The sequence below is a fragment of the Vicia villosa genome, unplaced genomic scaffold (assembly GCF_029867415.1).
Source record: "Vicia villosa cultivar HV-30 ecotype Madison, WI unplaced genomic scaffold, Vvil1.0 ctg.000181F_1_1_1, whole genome shotgun sequence".
NCBI classification, from domain to species: Eukaryota; Viridiplantae; Streptophyta; class Magnoliopsida; order Fabales; family Fabaceae; genus Vicia; species Vicia villosa.
Genome location: NW_026705054.1, coordinates 455,665 through 475,954, shown reverse-complemented (window position 1 = coordinate 475,954; position 20,290 = coordinate 455,665). Strand labels below are relative to the sequence as shown.

The window sequence follows — 20,290 nt, the reverse complement described above, 5'->3', positions numbered from 1 at the left end:
AAACTTACGGGACCAAAAAAGATATTTTACCTAACTTATTCTATGTCAGATTATCCAGGATAGTTCTAACCATCTTCCGTTTATATGGTCCTTCACGCTCTAAGTCTAAAGTATATTATTCACTCTCACACTTAAATTACATCTCATTCACTCATTAAATTTGAGCGCGTTTGAGTGTTAACCCTATAGATTCACACCGCTCCTCTGTGCCGAAAACATCCTCCACCGCGCTTGATTGCTATTTCAATCCATCATTAGTTCTTTTTTATTTTTGATTAAAACAAGATTATTTATTGAATTCACACAGAAGTAAAATTGGTTAAAATTGCTTAAATATTATTTAAATATAATGTGACAATTTGACCCATACAAATTGATATCGATATGTTGGATACCATTATCAAAATTCAAAATTGCTACTTACAATTATTTTTAATATTTTTAGTGATTTGTTTAAGTATGTCTTAAAACCTTTGTTGGCGAAAAGAAATAAATACGTTTTCGGATTACCAAAAATTATAAAGTCGAATACCATCAAGAATGTACAGTTTGCGGATATCGGGTTTGACCGATTCGGTTTGCGGATATTGAATTTGATCGATTCGGTTTGCGGATCTATTTATTGATGTTAGAATATTTGATATATATATATATATATATATATATATATATATATATATATATATATATATATATATATTTTAGGGTTAAATATGTTTTTGGTCCCTACAAAATTAACAAATTTTACTTTTAGTCCTTATAAAAAATAAAGGTCATGTTTTAGTCCCTACAAAATTATTTATGCGCATAGTTTTAGTCCTTTTAGAAGGACTGAAACGTCACGCAAAAATAATTTTATAAGGACTAAGTCATGCCATTTTTTTATAAGGATTAAAAGTTAATTTTAAGATATTTATAGGGAACAAAAATATATTTAATCTTATATTTTATATTACTAAATAATCTAAATTAATATTAATATAAAAGATACTATAAGATATTAATAATATTTTATTTTAAAATTAACGGATTTTGTTTTGGGCTTTGTGATGAATCTGTTGGGTTTTAACAATTATAAATATGTATCTCGTTATTTTAGGTTCGAGTGATTCATATATTGAGAGTTAGAGATATTAGAAACACTTGGGTAGAGATATTAGAAACATTTGGGTAGAAAGTATAGTTTGTTTTTGAGAACTTTAAAGGCGAAAACTATTTTCTTATAACTCATTTATAATTTTTTTATCAATTTTTTTAGTATAATAAATTGGAGAGCTGCTCTCTCTTTCGGGCGTAAATTTTTTGATCGAATTTGATAGATAATCTTTCGTATTTTTTCGTCTTATTTTCTTCAGTATATTTCCTGTTTATTAGTATTATTATTGAAGATCATTAATTTGGTGCTAATATTCTTTGTCTTACCTGTCAAAGTGATATGAATTGAATATTTTTATTATAAAAGTATGATTATTACAACTTTATCTATAAATAAAAAATATATTATTTTAAGTATTTATTAAAAAACACAAAATGAACACGTAATTAGGTGGTGAAAGAAGCGGTGACAAGTGGGATATGCAAGTAAGCAGGAAGGGAGTGATGTTGGGATAGCTGGCCGTTGCAGTTGTTGCTAGATGTACACATGATTCCAATTTCAATAAATCTAATTTTTGTTTCTTTCCTTTGCATTCCATTACATCCACAACTTTTTTTATTGACTAAATAAAATCAACATTTTCTAATTGTCGGCTAATAGTCAAACCCCAACGTGGAGAGAGAAATAAACCATTGCACTCAAAATACAAAGTCAAAATGAGGTAAATAATCACAAACGCCCTATGCTTTTTTTTTTTTACACATTATCCTTGTGCTTTTTATCTCTTTCTTATATTTTATAATTTTCAATCGGATTTAATTTAAGTGAATACTTAAAAGTAAAACTTAGAATAAATTTAACAACACAAATTAAAAGCACAAGGTTATTAATATAAAACAACAAATATTTATACAAATGCGACATAATCAAAATGAACAGAATGTTCATACTTCTAAATTTGTAAAGTTAACGCTCAAATTATACTAAATAATAAACTTTTGAATAAATGCACATACATAAATTAATAAAAGGTAAAATATATATGTAATTATGGTCAAAGATATAAATTCTCATGATTATGAAATGTTCTGCTTGAGTAATTAAAAATAAGAAATGATTGATCAATCGCTAATTGGTTTAGTGGTGATTGACGTTGAACTTAATAGGGAGGACCACGGTTCGATCCCCGAACCAGACTATACCGATCTTGACATAAGAAATGTACTAAAAGCCTACCGAACCAGACTATACCGATCTTGACATAAGAAATGTACTAAAAGCCTACCGGTGAAAGAAAGATAAAAAAAAAAAAGACAACAATGCCTTAGATAACCAAAATTACAACAAAACGAACTATGCTAGAATCTAGGAAAAGACATACTTTTATTTTAATAAGCAACTGAATATAAGATATCGCACTAGGGGTGCAACCCTTACATCAAGAACACACTAGGAAGTTTTGTTACAAAGTAATGGTAATTTATACCAATCATAAAAAGAGATCCTACTATGAGGTTCCCTATTACAAATCCATCTCCAAGAAAAAAACATGATGTTTGATATCACCTCATCATAACTAAAAATACCGTTATAAAAAATAATTGTATTTCTCATCTTCCAAGTACACCAAATTAAAGCTATCCATATTGTGTTTAGAATAGCTTTAATGTTGGTGTTTTTCACCTTTTCTTGAATGCTTCCAAAGCTCTTGAATTCCTCTAAAGAAATCTTAACATCATTGCCCAACCACGTGTAGATTCTATTCCAAACCGCTTTTGTGACATGGCAATGGTAGAAAAGATGATCCAAAGATTCCGGATGGTTAGAGCAAAAAATGCAATCTATGGAAGTGAGATTAGACACACATTGGCACAAACATAGAATAAGATCCACAAGCCAATTTGAAAAACAACAAGCACACCTTTGTGACCTACCAAAATACAATTTCAATGTAAGGGGGTTACTTTTATTTTCCATGGCCTCCTCATCAAACGACAATCATGTAAAGATGAAATTATTCTGAGTTTTTCATAAGATCCACACCACAGAATGAAAAAAGTTCACCTTTAATCCTAGCAAAATCGGTTAAGGAAGAAAACATAAACAGAGACAAAGTGTCACCTGGTAAGACAATTATCTTTCCAACCATCGAAAGATCTTATACCACATATTTGCAGACATATTACAAGTGACAAACAAGTGGGAGGTTGACTCTAAAGACTCATCATATAACCCACAAGAAAGACCAACGAGATTTAGAATGACCCACCTAATACGCAGATTCACTCTAGTTGGGATCTTATTATAGAGAAAATGCCAAAAAAGACCACCACTTTCGAGGGAGTCCAACTACACCAAATAGAATCCATCATCTTAAAAATATGACAACATACTTAATCCCACCTTCCGCTTCAGGCCATCCACAAACCACTCAGAGGAGTCAGTAGATTTAGAATCTAGGAGAAAGAATGCTCTCATCTATGGAGAAGCATATTGAAGTCTAGTCATCCTACCTCGATTCAGAGATTTGAAAACGTGAATGTCATATCTAGCAGTCAAAATGTTCCTCCAAAAATCGGTGGTCTCAAAAATCAAATGATGCATCCATTTTTCTTGGAGAGCTGGATTAACTAAGCGAATGTCACAAAGTTCAAGCCTTTTTGCGTTTACACACACCTATCCAACTAACCTAGGGGATTTTATCATTACTACTTAGCCTACCCCACATAAGCTACCTTTAAATTTTAACAATTCTTTTCAACCTCCTAACTGACATATTGATGAAAAACATGAAAAAAATAGAAATAATATTTAGAACGGAGTGTCACTCTTCTTTTCGGACTAATAAATCTATACTTTCGAAATATTAGGTGTTTAAATAGAGAAGAGACAATTCTAGTGGGAATTATTACTTCATTTATGAATAAAAAATAATAATTTTATAACAAAGTCACAATAGTCAATTTTATTGTGTAAAATAGAAGAAATAAATTATGCAAATGTGATAAATTAAAGTGATTGGAATACTCATGCATTCAGATGTTTTTTTTTTTTTTGAAATCAAGAAATATATTGATGCTTCAAAGAGTCAAAGATACAGCCTTACAAGCCAAAAAAGAGAAAATTACAGACCGATTGAAACCTAACTTAAGTAAAACAATGGGTTATTGCTAAACTCAAAGAAGTTATAATTGGAATGAGTAATTTTCCCGATGTAAGACCACCGCCAGACGAGCGCTTTGCAGCTCCAAACGACATCCCGAGAATTCCATGATCCGTTGTTAAAGACCATGTCATTCCTTCGCAACCAAAGGCTCCATAAAGTAGCTAGCCAAACGGTACCAAGTTTTCCTTTTTTGACATTCTTCGAACGGCAAAAAGAGTTCCAAATCAAGAAATTTTCTTTGAAATCTAAACCGATATTAAAGGGAACACCGATCCATTCGGCCATTTCTCTCCAAACCATTCCGGCATAACGGCAAGATAAGAACGAGTGGAGGAGAGATTCATTGCTATTGGCACAAAAAACACAATCAATATTCGTCGAATTGGAAAGAATACCTTTTTGCCAAAGAGATTCCTTAGTCGGAATTTTGTTGATGAAACACCGCCACCCGAAAGCCTTTACCTTCAAAGGAACTTCCACCTTCCAAATGTCTTTGAAGGCCCCATCAAATTTATTTGCCGGTCCATACGGAACCAAATAACTACAAAGATAGTTGTAACAAGAAGCAACACTATAGTTACCATCCGATTCATGTCTCCAAACAGCAGCATCCAGCTGCGATTCATCAAGAGCAGCCGCGGTCAGCGCCGAGTTAAGGCTGAGCAGCTCCAGCGCGCAGGCAGCAGCTCTGGCAGCGTTGTTGTGCAGTCCCAGACTAGGCGCAGTGCTGTTGTGCAGCCCCACACCAGTGCTGTTGTGCAGCCCCAAACCTGTAGCAGAGAAAATTCCAGCATTCGTTACCGTTGAGTTGTCGGGTACATGAGTTATTGGAATGCCAAAATCCCCCCATGTCCACTCCCCCGCTACCCATCCTCCCATGGCTCCGATAGAAACGTTTTGCAACAAAGAGCAATTAAAGAGATTCTCGAAGCGGTTTTTTAAGGGACCTCCGTCCAACCACTGAGAATGCCAAAAAGATGTTGTGTGCCCATCTCCCACCTGAAAAAGAAAATTGTTAGTGAAAAAATTTTCCGGTAACTCCTTCCTTAGAGAGTTTAAGTCCGACCACCACACCGACTTATTCCTCCCGTTCCTATCGGTCTCGCTATCACAACACAATCTAATGTTCACATCTTCGTATCTAGCTTTTAGCGTCGATATTCATGTCAATTATGTCAAATCAAGTATTTATTCAAATCTCATAGTGGAAAGAAAAAAGAAATAGAGTATTAGTTGCAGTGGTTTGGGCGATTTGGCTAGTGCGGAACGATATTTTTTTTGAAGGCGGTCTCAAAGGGGTCCGGGAAATCGTGGAGTTGGCTAAATCTTTAGTTTGAGAGAAATCGTGGAGTTGGCTAAATCTTTAGTTTGAGATTGGTTTTGTTCTAGGACTGAGGGGTTTTCTTGTTGTAATAGATTGCTTTGGATAATCAATCCATTGACTTGCATTCATGCGACTTCGTTGTAATTTTTCTTCAGTCGCTTCTTGTTGTTGGGTTGAGTACCCCCTGTATTCCTTATAATCAATATTGCTTATAAAAAAAATTAATTAAAGTTTTTTTTTTCATTAGAACAACTCTAATCTTAGAAGTAAAACGAATTTGGGTAAATATGTGACGTGAAAAAATTTGTAATTTTTCTATGTAAAAATTATAATGGGGGAGGAATTACTATTTTTTTTCTTTTAAAGATTACAATTGTATAATCCTGCATGTCAGCATTATTATGCATAGTCGATTTCAAACTCAAATACAAAGACATAGTTGTGTTAGGCCAAATTAACAATTTATCAAATGTTAAGTATTCTAAAAATTCACACTAGGAAACTTAAATTTGTCATTTTCAAGTTCATGCACCTGATTAGGTATATTTATACACTCTGGGAACTTAACCTTGTCTTGTTCAAGTTCATGCATTAGGTAACTTTGGTCTTAACCTTTCCCATGATCCCTTGGAAAAGTCATAGCTCTCACAAATTTTCCCTTTTTGTTATAAATGAAAAAGCCTCGTTATTCCGTGTATTGACTTTCCCACGCTTTGAATATGAAAACTATAAATAACAACATCATCACCTTTCTCTCTCTCAAATCAAACCATTTTCTCAACTCTCCACCAAAAGGCAACAACAATGAATCATGAGATCGATGTTTCACCATTTTTTCTATGCCCTATTTCACTTCAACTCATGAACGATCCTGTTACTGTCTCTACTGGCATAACCTACGATAGACAATCCATTGAAAAATGGCTCTTTTCTTCCCAAAACAATACATGTCCTGTCACGAAACAGCAACTCTTACATGATCATCAAAATCTCATTATTCTCACACCAAACCACACTCTTCGTAGACTCATTCAAGCATGGTGCACCTTAAACTCCTCTTATGGCGTTGAAAGGATTCCAACTCCAAAACCTCCAACAACAAAAACCCTTATAGAGAAACACCTTAAAGAAGCGTCTGATTCTTCAGATTCACCTCATTTGCTTATTCAATCTCTTAGAAAGCTCAAAACAATAGCTTCCGAGAGCGAAACGAATCGCCGGTGTATCGAATCTGCAGGTGCTGTAGAGTTCTTAGCATCAATAGTGACAAAAAACAGCACAGGCTGTTCATCTTTATCTTCAACAACAGAATTAACTGAAACTACCATTCTTGATGATGATGATGATATGGAAGGGTTTGCTTTTGGCTTTAATATTGGTGCAGAAGATGAAGCAGTGAACATCCTTTACAATCTTCATTTAACAGAACAAGGTTTGAAAACTCTTCTGAACTTCAAAAATGGAGAATTTTTAGACTCTTTATTGAGATTAATGCAAAAGGGTAATAATGATTCAAGAACATACGCAGTTTTTTTGTTGAAATCTATGTCAAAGGTTGCTGATCCATCAAAACTAGCCAATCTAAAAACCGAGTTTTTCATCGAACTAGTTCAGCTTCTTAAAGATCAGATATCAAAAAAAGCGTCGAAAGCAACACTACAAACTTTAATTCAGCTCGTTGAAATTGGGAGAAATAGAATGAGAGCAGTGGAATCTGGCTGTGTTCAAGTTTTGATAGAACTTCTTCTTGATTGTAAAGAAAGGAAGCCATGTGAGATGATTTTGGTGCTTTTGGAGATGTTATGTCAAAGTGCTGATGGAAGATATGAACTTTTAAGCCATGGATGTGGTTTAGCAATTGTTTCAAAAAAGATTTTGAGGATTTCAACAATGGCTAATGATAGAGCAGTGAGGATTCTTCTATCAGTTGCAAGATTCTCTGCAACACATATAGTTGTTCAAGAAATGCTGCAAATAGGAGTTGTTGCTAAGCTTTGTTTGGTTCTTCAAGTTGATAGTGGAAATAAGGCTAAGGAGAAAGCAAGGGAGATTCTTAAACTTCATGCAAAGTGTTGGAGGAATTCTCATTGTGTACCTACTCAATTGCTTTCTTCTTATCCATCATCAAGTACTTGAAAAATTAGAGGGTCTTTTTTACATTGTTTACCCTTTTTTCTTTATTAATTTTTTGTATAGAAAATATATTTGTTTAAAGAAGGTTGATTAGATAGAACAAGGGATAGGTCTGGAGTCTGTACATAAAATAATATCTCTCACATGAAGAATGGGTTGGAAACAAATCGGGGTTGTTTATTGTGAATTAGAGCAGTATGTGTACTGATACAACAAAGTTTATCAGGACAATTTTGTTACTTGTTTTAATTTAATTTGTTTTTGAGTTTTACTTTAATTTGTGTTGCTTAAAATGATGTAAGGATTCATTTCGTAGGGAGTAGTATTATGATACTGTATTTTGAGTTTTACATAAATTTGTGTTGCTTAAATTTGTGGGTGCGGTCAACGGTATGATGGATTTTGAGAGATTGACATGATATTCTGGTGAGGTGAATTCTTATCTACCCAACTCAAAAAGTTGAGTAAAGTTACCTTTAATGTAAAATGTCTTGGAAACAAAAAAAAAAAATACTATTTAATAATTAATTAAATAAGATAAAACTAAATGATGCAATGTGATTTGTTGAAGGTACACTACCTAACTTTTTATGATGGGTAGAGAAGTTGTCCCCTTCTCGTGATAGATATTTTGTGACGCAGAGAAAAATGAGGCTGATTACTCTTCATGCAATACTCGCTTATTTTGCTATTCCGGCATTTGCTTATTGGGTTTTGCGGCTGACTTAAAATAATTGCCCCCTCAGTCCTTGTCCAAGCGTTGTAGGGCGAGAGTTTGTGAACGTCTTAGATGGAACGCTGCTGCTTTAGGGGAATGGATGCATTAAGTGCTACTCTTGGAAGTTGTAACACATCTCTAAGAGATTGACACTTTTTTATTGACAAACAGCAACGTTACACCTCCTTAGATTGCTTGAGTGCTTTGTTCTGAGAAGCTATCCACCGTTAGTAGCGAGTTTTTGCTCGCATGACCCTAAGTGCTAGAGCCAGATATAAAGGACTTTCCGAAGTTTTTTTTTTTGTCATTTTCCTATGAGCTTCAAGAATATGTTTTATTTTTCTATTAATCGTTTCTCGAGAGCACTTCGTGTTGTCTTCGAAACAATCTCAAACGATTTTTTTTACTAATATTGGTTTTGCTTGTTTGATCTATCCTTCTTATGAGATTGAAGTCCAGATTTTCTTTCATTCTCGCATTATTTCATTAGGGTATAGAGATTGCTTGAGCTCACTTACTTTGTTTCATGATGGCACTTTAGCAAGTGTACTAAACGTATCAAAGTAATAAAATTTATAAGTTCGTCTCCACATCAATTGCAAATTAAAACTAGGTAACTACGTGTGAATTAAAATAATAACAACAGAGGTATTTTAATAATGATTTGGTTACGAATATAAGACGAGAAAATTTTCGGATTATAGTACGATAATGAATGGTGATGATTAGATCTTTATTTCAAATCCCCTAATTTATCTGTTGATGAACTGTGTATTAATCGAATTACAATTATATTATTATCCTACAGAAAATTAACAAGACACATGCATCTAATTCCTTGGTGTACAACTCACTAATTTACTCAATAACTAACTATTCCTAGTTAATTACAAAGTTGAATAATTTCCCTAGATCAGATAAGTAGACTAACAATAAGAAATTCGTACGCATCTATATCTATTCGTAGCGCTCGTAAATGAACGGAAAGCATTAAACTCAAGAACAATTAAATAAGATAATAATAATAATAATATGCTTAATAAATCTCAAACAGACATATGATCCAAGAGGCTACAAAAAGGTTCCTCTCATAAAGACCTAATCTAAGGAATCTAACTACTCGTTGAAGTTACATATTCCTAGGGCAGATTGTTGCATGAGCCTAATCCATGCAGGGTGTAACGCCCCGAATTTAATTAATTATTTAATTAAATTATTTGAGGATTTAGTTATTGGAATTTAGTCGAAGTTTGAGAATTATCGGCATAATTGGATTATTTAGTCGGTTAATCGGAGATTAATAAGGTTTGATATGTTAGAGAAATAATATTAGAAATAATATTATTATTGGACTTTTATTTATTTAAGTTGGTTTAGTGGTGGGTGGTATGAAGCAATTTGGAGGTGTAATATTAAGCCCAAGAGTATTATTGGAATAATAGTAATTATATTATTATTATTTGGATTTATTGGATTAAAGGAATAGAAAGAATATATGAAAATTAGGTTTCTGTGGAGAATAAGGTTTTGGCTGGGAATAAATCGTGAAGCGAAGTTGCATACAAAAGAGGAATGAGGTTTTGGCTGACAGAAGGAATTGATATTGCTGAGAAAAAAGACAAAGGGGCAAAGGCTTGCACTCGATCGGATATTAGAGCGGTTTTCAAACTAAGGTAAAGGTGGGGTTATGACTCTATAATGGGGTTTATGATGAATATTATGTAAGGGTGGGTTTTTACATGGTTATTGAGATTGTATGATAATGTATGATGGGTAGAAACATGTTTAGAATGAAATCCCTAAAATTTCATAGTTTTGTAATTGTTAGGTTTTGATGACAATCCTTAATGTGAGATGATTAATTGTGTTTGAAATTGATATATTGGTGAAATTGAGAGATGATTGAGAACCTAATTTAATATTTTACATCCTGTAGCGTCATGTACATTGTCTATGTTTTTGATAAAGATGACAATTGGTAAATAACAATTTGATAAGGTATAACCACTTAGTACATAGTATAGTGTCGCCTTAACTATATTTGTACTGTAGCGCTCTATGCTTTGATGTATAAAACTATCTGATAGATAATTATTGATACATATAACTAGGGGTGGCAAACGGGCATGCCCGCCCCACAAAAGCCCGCGAAAAACGGGGCGGGGCGGGCTTTTTTAAGAGTGCGGGTCTAAACCCTTGCCCCGCCCCGCAAAAAAGTGAGGGCGGGGCGGGGAAAGCCCGCAGGCATTCGGCTTTTTAGTCCTAAAAATAGTAAAATTCTATGAAAAAACAAATTCCCGCAAAAGCCCACAAAAAAACGGGGCGGGGCGGGGCGGGCACTTTAAAGAGAGCGGGCCTAAAACTTTACCCCGCCCCGCGAAAAAGTGCGGGTAAAACGGACTTTTCCCGCGGGCCGGGCCTGTTTTGCCACCCCTACATATAACAAACAATTAGTATCTTACTGTAGCGGAAGTGTCATACCCCGAAATTCGCCCATCACATTTTTAGATATCTTGGCTCAAGCAGTCTCATCGGGCTCATATGATACCTGTAACACCCCTCTAATAACCCGCGGCAATTAAACAATTATTAAATCAGAGTAAGCATGCAAGAGGTGTCACAATTCATAAGTAAAGAAAATCACATTGGTACATGTCATGCATTCACTGAAACGTCTGAAATTATAACTCATTAACCAAAGTCATGTTTTGCACAGCGAAATTAATTCATCAAGTCAACATTCATCATTTAATGTATAAGACTTCAAATAACAAAACAAAATAGAGTTATAATCCAAAACTCCAAAATAACGCGTTCCCAGTGTTACAACTACCAGAGCATGACACCGACTCGATAACTAATAACCGACTTATGAGCTAATCCTCACCAAGTCGCGCCGCTATCCTCAATCTGAAAATGACAACAAGTAAGGGTGAGTCTCATCACAGTTAACCAATGTTATTGCATCATAAATAATAACATATCATAGTTATATCATTCACCCAATTGTTTCATATTCAGACAAATCATCATTCACACATCCACAAATAAACAGACAAGTCGTCATATAACATATATCATCATATTAAAAACAAGTCATGCACATGTATGAAACTGACACTATGCATGTGGTACCAACATCACCAGTGGAAATCATCCACCGACCGATCTATCATCATCCAGATACGGCCCTGCCAGCACAGATTCCACACAATGGGAATCTTGCCCTTCACTGTATCCTCTCATCATTAAGATACAGCCCTCATCAAATGACTATGAATGCATGCAAACATATATATAACATACTTTCATCATTACCATTCTATGAGTAGCATCATCTATACTCATTTCATCATCATCATCATCATTACTAAGCATGTTCATATATACATTAACATCATTCAATACAATCAATCATCAGTAAACCACAGAATCACATCACAAGGTTTACACAGTCTCAAACAGCATACAAAATAGGCCTACAGATTGAAAGTTACACATCATTGAACTTTCCAAAAAAATCATAAAACAGAAATTTCACATACAGAAGCCATACGCGTATCATCAAGTCGATACGCGTCCATACGCGTATCACCATCCCTCATACGCGTATCATACGCATTTCCTCAGAGTCAAAAATGGCCTAAAAACAACCTCATACGCGTATCAGCCTTGCCATACGCGTATCATCAGATCAACTTCCTCTGTTAAAATTCCATACGCGTATGAGCATCCTCATACGCTCTCATACGCAATTCACCAGCACAAGGTACTTTGGGACAGGGCAGCTGCGTATCATACGCGTATAGCCCTTGGGGAATGTCCCTCATACGCGTATGATCTCATCCCATACGCGTATGGCACTGTTTCATACGCGAAATACCAGAAAAATTGCCCAGAACCTGCAACTTCGTAACAGTCCGAAAACCCATTCGTTTTTACTCATACCAGTCCACGATTTTGAGTCTAAAAACCAGAAAATTCACATCTAAACAGCATACGAATTCATCCACAACCACAGTATATGATTCTATAATCAATTTCATTCATCATACCCTGAATCTATCAGTTATTAGGGATTAACAGTCCAAATTTCAATAATGAACACAAATAACAATTCAGAATATAGAATCAATGGATCCAACCATACTCCTAATCCATACTATCACCTATAATACGATAAAAGAGATTAAACGGAGAGTCTCCCCTTACCTCGGATAAAAGTCTTGGTTCTTGGTCTCTCCCTCTACAATTCTCCGTCACGTTCCTCGTTCCAACTTCTGTTCTTTCACGTTCTTTCTTCCCAATTCCCAATTATTTTATGAAAAATAATAATATTGAGATTAGTGAAAGTTTTACTAAACCACACCCCCATCTTTACTATTTCCTCATATGGCACAAATGCCATAAACCATTATTTATTCATTATTTTCACGAGATCTTTATAATTCTAATTATTAATTCAATATTCCAATTAAATTAATATTAAAATTATACGGGTGTTACAACTCTCCCCCACTAAAAGAGTTTTCGTCCTCGAAAACATACCTCAGGTAAAAAGTTCTGGATAAGAGTCTTTCATCTGACTCTCTAGCTCCCAAGTAAAATTTCCCTCAGCTGGTCCTCCCCAAGCTACTCTGACCAAAGCTATTTCCTTGCCCCGCAATTGTTTCAGCCTTCGGTCCTCTATCCTCACAGGTAAAGTCTCAACCGTCAAGTTGTCTTTCACCTGTACATCATCTACTTGGATCACATGGGACGGATCTGAAATATATTTCCTCAACTGAGACACATGAAACACATCATGCAAGTTTGCAAGCGTCGGTGGTAAAGCGACACGATATGTCTCTTCTCCCACTCTTTCAGAAATCTGGAACGGTCCAATAAAACGCGGAGTCAACTTCTTTGACTTCAATGCCCGACCAATACCTGTCATAGGAGTAACTCTCATAAACACATGGTCTCCCTCTTGAAACTCAAGCGTTTTCCTCCTCTTGTCATGATAACTCTTCTGACGACTCTGAGAAGCTTTCATCTTCTCCTGAATCATCTTAATCTTCTCCGTAGTCTGTTGTACAATTTCTGGACCAATCACAGCACTCTCACCAGATTTGTACCAACACAACGGCGTCCTACACCTTCTACCATACAAAGCCTCAAACGGAGCCATACCGATACTCGAATGATAACTGTTGTTGTAGGTAAACTCAATCAAAGGCAGATAACTATCCCAAGTGCCTCCTTTTTCTAACACACAAGCGCGCAACAAATCCTCTAGCGACTGAATCGTCCTCTCAGTCTGTCTATCAGTCTGCGGATGATAAGCAGAACTCAATCTCAACTTAGTACCCAAAGCTTTCTGTAAACCTTCCCAGAATTTAGACGTAAACCTCAGATCTCTGTCTGACACGATACTTGAAGGAATACCATGTAGACTAACTATCTTCTCAATATACAACTGAGCTAGCTTCTCCATCGGATAATCCATTCTCACCGGTATAAAATGTGCAGACTTCGTCAATCTGTCTACCACGACCCAGATAGCTTCACAATTTCTGACAGTTCTCGGCAAACCCGAAATAAAATCCATTGATATGCTATCCCACTTCCACTCAAGAATAAACATCGGTTGCATCAACCCAAATGGTTTCTGATGCTCAATCTTCGACTTCTGGCAAGTCAAACAAGAGTACACAAACTCAGCAACTTCTTTCTTCATACCAGGCCACCAAAACAACTTTTTCAAATCATGATACATCTTGGTAGCGCCGGGATGAATGCTCAGTCCACTACGGTGTCCTTCTTCCAAAATACGCTTCCGTAGTTCATCAATATCAGGAACACAAACTCGGTCACCAAACCTCAGTATACCATTCTTGTCGACTCTGAATTCACCACTCTTGCCTCGATTGATCAAAGTCAACTTATCAATCAATCCAACATCAGCTTTCTGACCTTCTCTGATTTCTTCAAGAATACCACTAGTCAGCTTCAGCATACCTAATTTGACACTAGTAGGAGTACCTTCACACACTAAACTCAAGTCTCTGAATTGTTCAATCAAATCCAATTCCTTCACCATTAGCATAGACATATGCAAGGTCTTCCTACTCAATGTATCAGCCACGACGTTTGCCTTACCAGGATGGTAATTCAAACCAAAATCATAATCTTTCAAAAATTCTAACCACCTTCTCTGCCTCATATTCAACTCTTTCTGATCGAAGAGATACTTCAGACTCTTATGATCACTGAATACCTCAAATCTCGAACCATACAAATAGTGCCGCCACAACTTCAAAACAAAAACTACAGCTGCTAACTCTAAATCATGGGTCGGATAGTTCCTTTCATGCACTTTGAGTTGTCTCGACGCATAAGCGACTACTTGTTGATTCTGCATCAATACACCGCCTAGACCCATCAGTGACGCATCACAATAAACCACAAATGATTATGTCGGATTCGGCAAAATCAAAACAGGAGCACTAGTCAACCTCCTCTTCAGCTCTTGGAATCCTTCTTCACACTTGGCATCCCAAATAAAAGCTTGTCCCTTCCTAGTTAGTTTAGTTAACGGCAATGCTAACTTTGAAAATCCTTCAATGAACTTTCTGTAGTAACCCGCAAGACCAAGAAAACTACGAATCTCCGACACTGACTTCGGGGCTTCCCACTGAGACACAGCTTCTATCTTTGTAGGGTCAACAGCAATACCATTCTTAGAAATCACATGCCCAAGAAAAGTGACTTCCTCTAACCAGAATTCACACTTCGACAGTTTGGCAAAAAGTTGCTTCTCTTTCAACAGCTCTAACACAGTTCTGAGATGCTCTGCATGTTCTTCCTTACTCTTGGAATATATCAGGATATCGTCTATAAACACCACTACAAACTTGTCGAGATAAGGATGAAAGATCCTGTTCATATATTCCATAAAAACACCAGGTGCATTAGTAACTCCAAACGGCATCACAGAATACTCATAATGTTCATACCTCGTTCTAAAAGCAGTCTTCTGAATATCGTCATCTTTCACACGTATCTGATGATACCCAGACCTCAGATCAATCTTACTAAACACACGTGCTCCAACCAACTGGTCCATCAAATCATCAATCCTTGGCAATGGATACCGATTTTTGATAGTAACCTTGTTCAATTGTCTGTAATCCACACACAGCCTCATGGAACCCTCTTTCTTCTTTACCAGCAACACAGGCGCACCCCATGGCGAAACACTAGGACGAATAAATTTCTTCTCAAGCAATTCCTCTAACTGCTTCTTGAGTTCAGCCAATTCAGACGGCGACATACGATACGGTGCCATCGACACTGGACTAGTTCCTGGAACCAAATCAATAGAAAACTCCACTTCTCTTTCCGGTGGCAATTCATTCACTTCTTTTGGAAAAACTTCTGGAAATTCACATACCACAGGTAACTCGCTACCCGCCACTTTTTCTTTCACATCCATCAATGCGAACAACATAAACACTGTTGCACCATCCTCGATAGCCTCATTCACTTGCCTAGCTATCATTTCCAGACTATCAAAACTAACCTCTTCAGGAAAAATTACCGTCTTCGTAAAACAGTTGATATGAACACGGTTGAATTCCAACCAGTTCATTCCCAGGATTACATCGAGTTGCTTCAACGGAAGGCACACTAAGTCCATCCCGAATTCTCTACCAAAAATGTCAACCGGACAATTCAGGCATGCAGACGAAGTAGTTACTGAACCCGACGCAGGAGTGTCAATAACCATACTTCCATTTATGTCAGATATTTCAAGATTTAATCTCTCAGCACAATCCAAAGAAATAAAAGAATGAGTTGCTCCAGTATCAATAATTGCAACTAAAGGTGTGCCATGAATGAAACACGTACCTTTAATCAACCTGTCATCTGGAGTAGTCTCTGACCCGGTCAAAGCAAAAACCTTTCCTCCTGATTGGTTCTTCTTCGGCTTAGGACAATTCGGACTGATGTGACCCTCTTCACCACAGTTATAACAAGTCACAACCCTCTTCTTGCAATCAGCAGCAATATGACCCACTTGGTCGCACTTGTAACATTTCTTCTGATCAAGCTTGCACTCATTCCTACGATGTCCCATCTCGCCACAATTGTAACATCTGATACGAGCACTGGAATCTCCCCCACTGGGTTTCTTCCAATCAGCAGCTTTGCCTCTACCATATGGCTTACCTCTATCCATATGTTTCTTTCCTTTCTTGTCAACCAACTCGCGAGAGTGAGATGACTTCATCTTGATGTTATCTTCCTCAAAGATTCTACTACAATCTACAAGGTCAACAAATCTCTGGATTCTCTGGTACCTGATACCTTGCTTGATCTCATCACGAAGACCATTCTCAAATTTGACACATTTCGAGAACTCACTGGCTTCATCCTCATTGTAGTGCACATAGTACCTTGCCAGTTCCACAAACTTGGCCGCATACTCTGGTACCGACATATTGCCTTGAACCAGTGCCAGAAATTCAACTTCCTTTCTGCCCCTGACGTCTTCAGGAAAATACCTCCTCAGGAATTCCCTTCTAAATACAGTCCAAGTAATTGTTGTACCATCAGCATCCAGTTCAGCTCTGGTTGACATCCACCAGTCATCAGCCTCCTCAGATAACATATGAGTACCATACCTCACCTTGAGATCCTCAGCACAGTCAATGACTCTGAAAATCCTCTCGATCTCCTTAAGCCATTTCTGAGCACCTTCAGGATCATGCGTACCTTTGAACAATGGAGGATTGTTCCTCTGAAAACTGTTCAGCTGCCTGTCAGCACCAATCGCAGCTCCATTGGCATTCCCTCCCAGCACACCAGCAATCATGCCCAGAGCCTCAGCGATAGCATCATCATTTCTTCCTCCTCTTCCAGCCATTGTTCTGCTTAGCACAAACAATCCAGTCAAAACAAAAGTATCGACAATAACTCGTATTAATCGCATACACAGGAAAGACTGACACTAAGACGCAAAGAATCTGGTCACAACGACCGACTATGCTCTGATACCACTATTGTAACACCCCTCTAATAACCCACGGCAATTAAAAAATTATTAAATCAGAGTAAGCATGCAAGAGGTGTCACAATTCATAAGTAAAGAAAATCACATTGGTACATGTCATGCATTCACTGAAACGTCTGAAATTATAACTCATTAACCAAAGTCATGTTTTGCACAGCGGAATTAATTCATCAAGTCAGCATTCATCATTTAATGTATAAGACTTCAAATAACAAAACAAAATAGAGTTATAATCCAAAACTCCAAAACAACGCGTTCCCAGTGTTACAACTACCAGAGCATGACACCGACTCGATAACTAATAACCGACTTATGAGCTAATCCTCACCAAGTCGCGCCGCTATCCTCAATCTGAAAATGACAACAAGTAAGGGTGAGTCTCATCACAGTTAACCAATGTTATTGCATCATAAATAATAACATATCATAGTTATATCATTCACCCAATTGTTTCATATTCAGACAAATCATCATTCACACATCCACAAATAAACAGACAAGTCGTCATATAACATATATCATCATATTAAAAACAAGTCATGCACATGTATGAAACTGACACTATGCATGTGGTACCAACATCACCAGTGGAAATCATCCACCGACTGATCTATCATCATCCAGATACGGCCCTGCCAGCACAGATTCCACACAATGGGAATCTTGCCCTTCACTGTATCCTCTTATCATTAAGATACAGCCCTCATCAAATGAACATGAATGCATGCAAACATATATATAACATACTTTCATCATTACCATTCTATGAGTAGCATCATCTATACTCATTTCATCATCATCATCATCATTACTAAGCATGTTCATATATACATTAACATCATTCAATACAATCAATCATCAGTAAACCACAGAATCACATCACAAGGTTTACACAGTCTCAAACAGCATACAAAATAGGCCTACAGATTGAAAGTTACACATCATTGAACTTTCCAAAAAAATCACAAAACAGAAATTTCACATACAGAAGCCATACGCGTATCATCAAGTCCATACGCGTCCATACGCGTATCATACGCATTTCCTCAGAGTCAAAAATGGCCTAAAAACAACCTCATACGCGTATCAGCCTTGCCATACGCGTATCATCAGATCAACTTCCTCTGTTAAAATTCCATACGCGTATGAGCATCCTCATACGCTCTCATACGCAATTCACCAGCACAAGGTACTTTGGGACAGGGCAGCTGCGTATCATACGCGTATAGCCCTTGGGGAATGTCCCTCATTCGCGTATGACCTCATCCCATACGCGTATGGCACTGTTTCATACGCGAAATACCAGAAAAATTGCCCAGAACCTGCAACTTCGTAACAGTCCAAAAACCTATTCGTTTTTACTCATACCAGTCCACGATTTTGAGTCTAAAAACCAGAAAATTCACATCTAAACAGCATACGAATTCATCCACAACCACAATATATGATTCTATAATCAATTTCATTCATCATACCCTGAATCTATCAGTTATTAGGGATTAACAGTCCAAATTTCAATGATGAACACAAATAACAATTCAGAATATAGAATCAATGGATCCAACCATACTCCTAATCCATACTATCACCTATAATACGATAAAAGAGATTAAACGGAGAGTCTCCCCTTACCTCGGATAATAGTCTTGGTTCTTGGTCTCTCCCTCTACAGTTCTCCGTCACGTTCCTCGTTCCAACTTCTGTTCTTTCACGTTCTTTCTTCCCAATTCCCAATTATTTTATGAAAAATAATAATATTGAGATTAGTGAAAGTTTTACTAAACCACACCCCCATCTTTACTATTTCCTCATGTGGCCCAAATGCCATAAACCATTATTTATTCATTATTTTCACGAGATCTTTATAATTCTAATTATTAATTCAATATTCCAATTAAATTAATATTAAAATTATACGGGTGTTACAATACCCAATTGCAAGCATGTTCACTCTCCTCCTAAACTAGGGTTTTGTTTCTTTCTAAGAAAAATCAACTTCTGATACCTCAAGTGGACTTCATGGTCTCTCATATGCCTCATAGTATCCTCAGGCCAAGTTTCAAGCCCTGATTCAAAAGATTACTCAGTCAACTGCTCAAACGATCAATAATCGACTAGTTGACCTAAAAAGTCAAACTATGGACAAACTACAGTCAAAACTTCTGATTTTTGGTCAACATCCTCATTATGGAGTACTATTCATCATTTGATCAAGGATTGATCATGATTCATCAAGAAAAGCTCCAGAATCATCAAGAACCTGAGTTTCTAAATTAGGGTTTTTAAGGAAAAAGTCAACTGAACTTTGACCGGCCATAACTCCCACATGGAACATCAGAAATTTTCCATCCAAAGCTAAATTTGAAGGAAATTGAATTCTCTACATTTTTGTCTCTCACATGCCAAGGCCAAAAATGCTTCATTTGAGAGATACGAGCCAACACATTACAGGTCCTTCTAAAGGATCGCAAAAAAGTCATTTTTTCTCAAAGCTCATAACTTGGACATGGTAAACTCAATTGAGATGAAACCAAAAAGGGTGTTTAAAGGACTCTTTGAGCTTTCTAAAGAGTATGAGAACACCTTCATGTGATTAAAAATGAGAGAGATACGCGTGGTACAAGTTGATCGATTTTCAAGAAAAACATGAAACCACAATTGGACAATTTTGTATTTTTGAGTTAATGGGGCTAAGTTTTGGACCTTAAACATGTTGGTGACCTAAATAAGATCCCATAAATTTATTCCCTTTTTTTATGACATTTATTTGATTTATTTGGATTTTATTCCATTTA

The 20,290-nt window shown here is 36.4% G+C and overlaps 1 protein-coding gene across 1 annotated transcript; it reads left to right on the top strand.

Annotated features, from left to right (window-relative positions):
- The first annotated feature begins 6,363 nt into the window (after nt 1-6,363).
- Nucleotides 6,364-8,033, top strand: LOC131625032 (E3 ubiquitin-protein ligase PUB23-like). The gene has a single exon (XM_058895948.1). It carries the CDS (start codon nt 6,391-6,393, stop codon nt 7,720-7,722), a length of 1,332 nt encoding a protein of 443 aa, XP_058751931.1. The 5' UTR covers nt 6,364-6,390; the 3' UTR covers nt 7,723-8,033.
- The last annotated feature ends 12,257 nt before the right edge of the window (nt 8,034-20,290 follow it).

Coding starts and splice junctions, on each gene's coding strand:
- LOC131625032 (XM_058895948.1), top strand. CDS start 6,391: ATGAATCATGAGATCGATGTTTCACCATTTTTTCTATGCCCTATTTCA.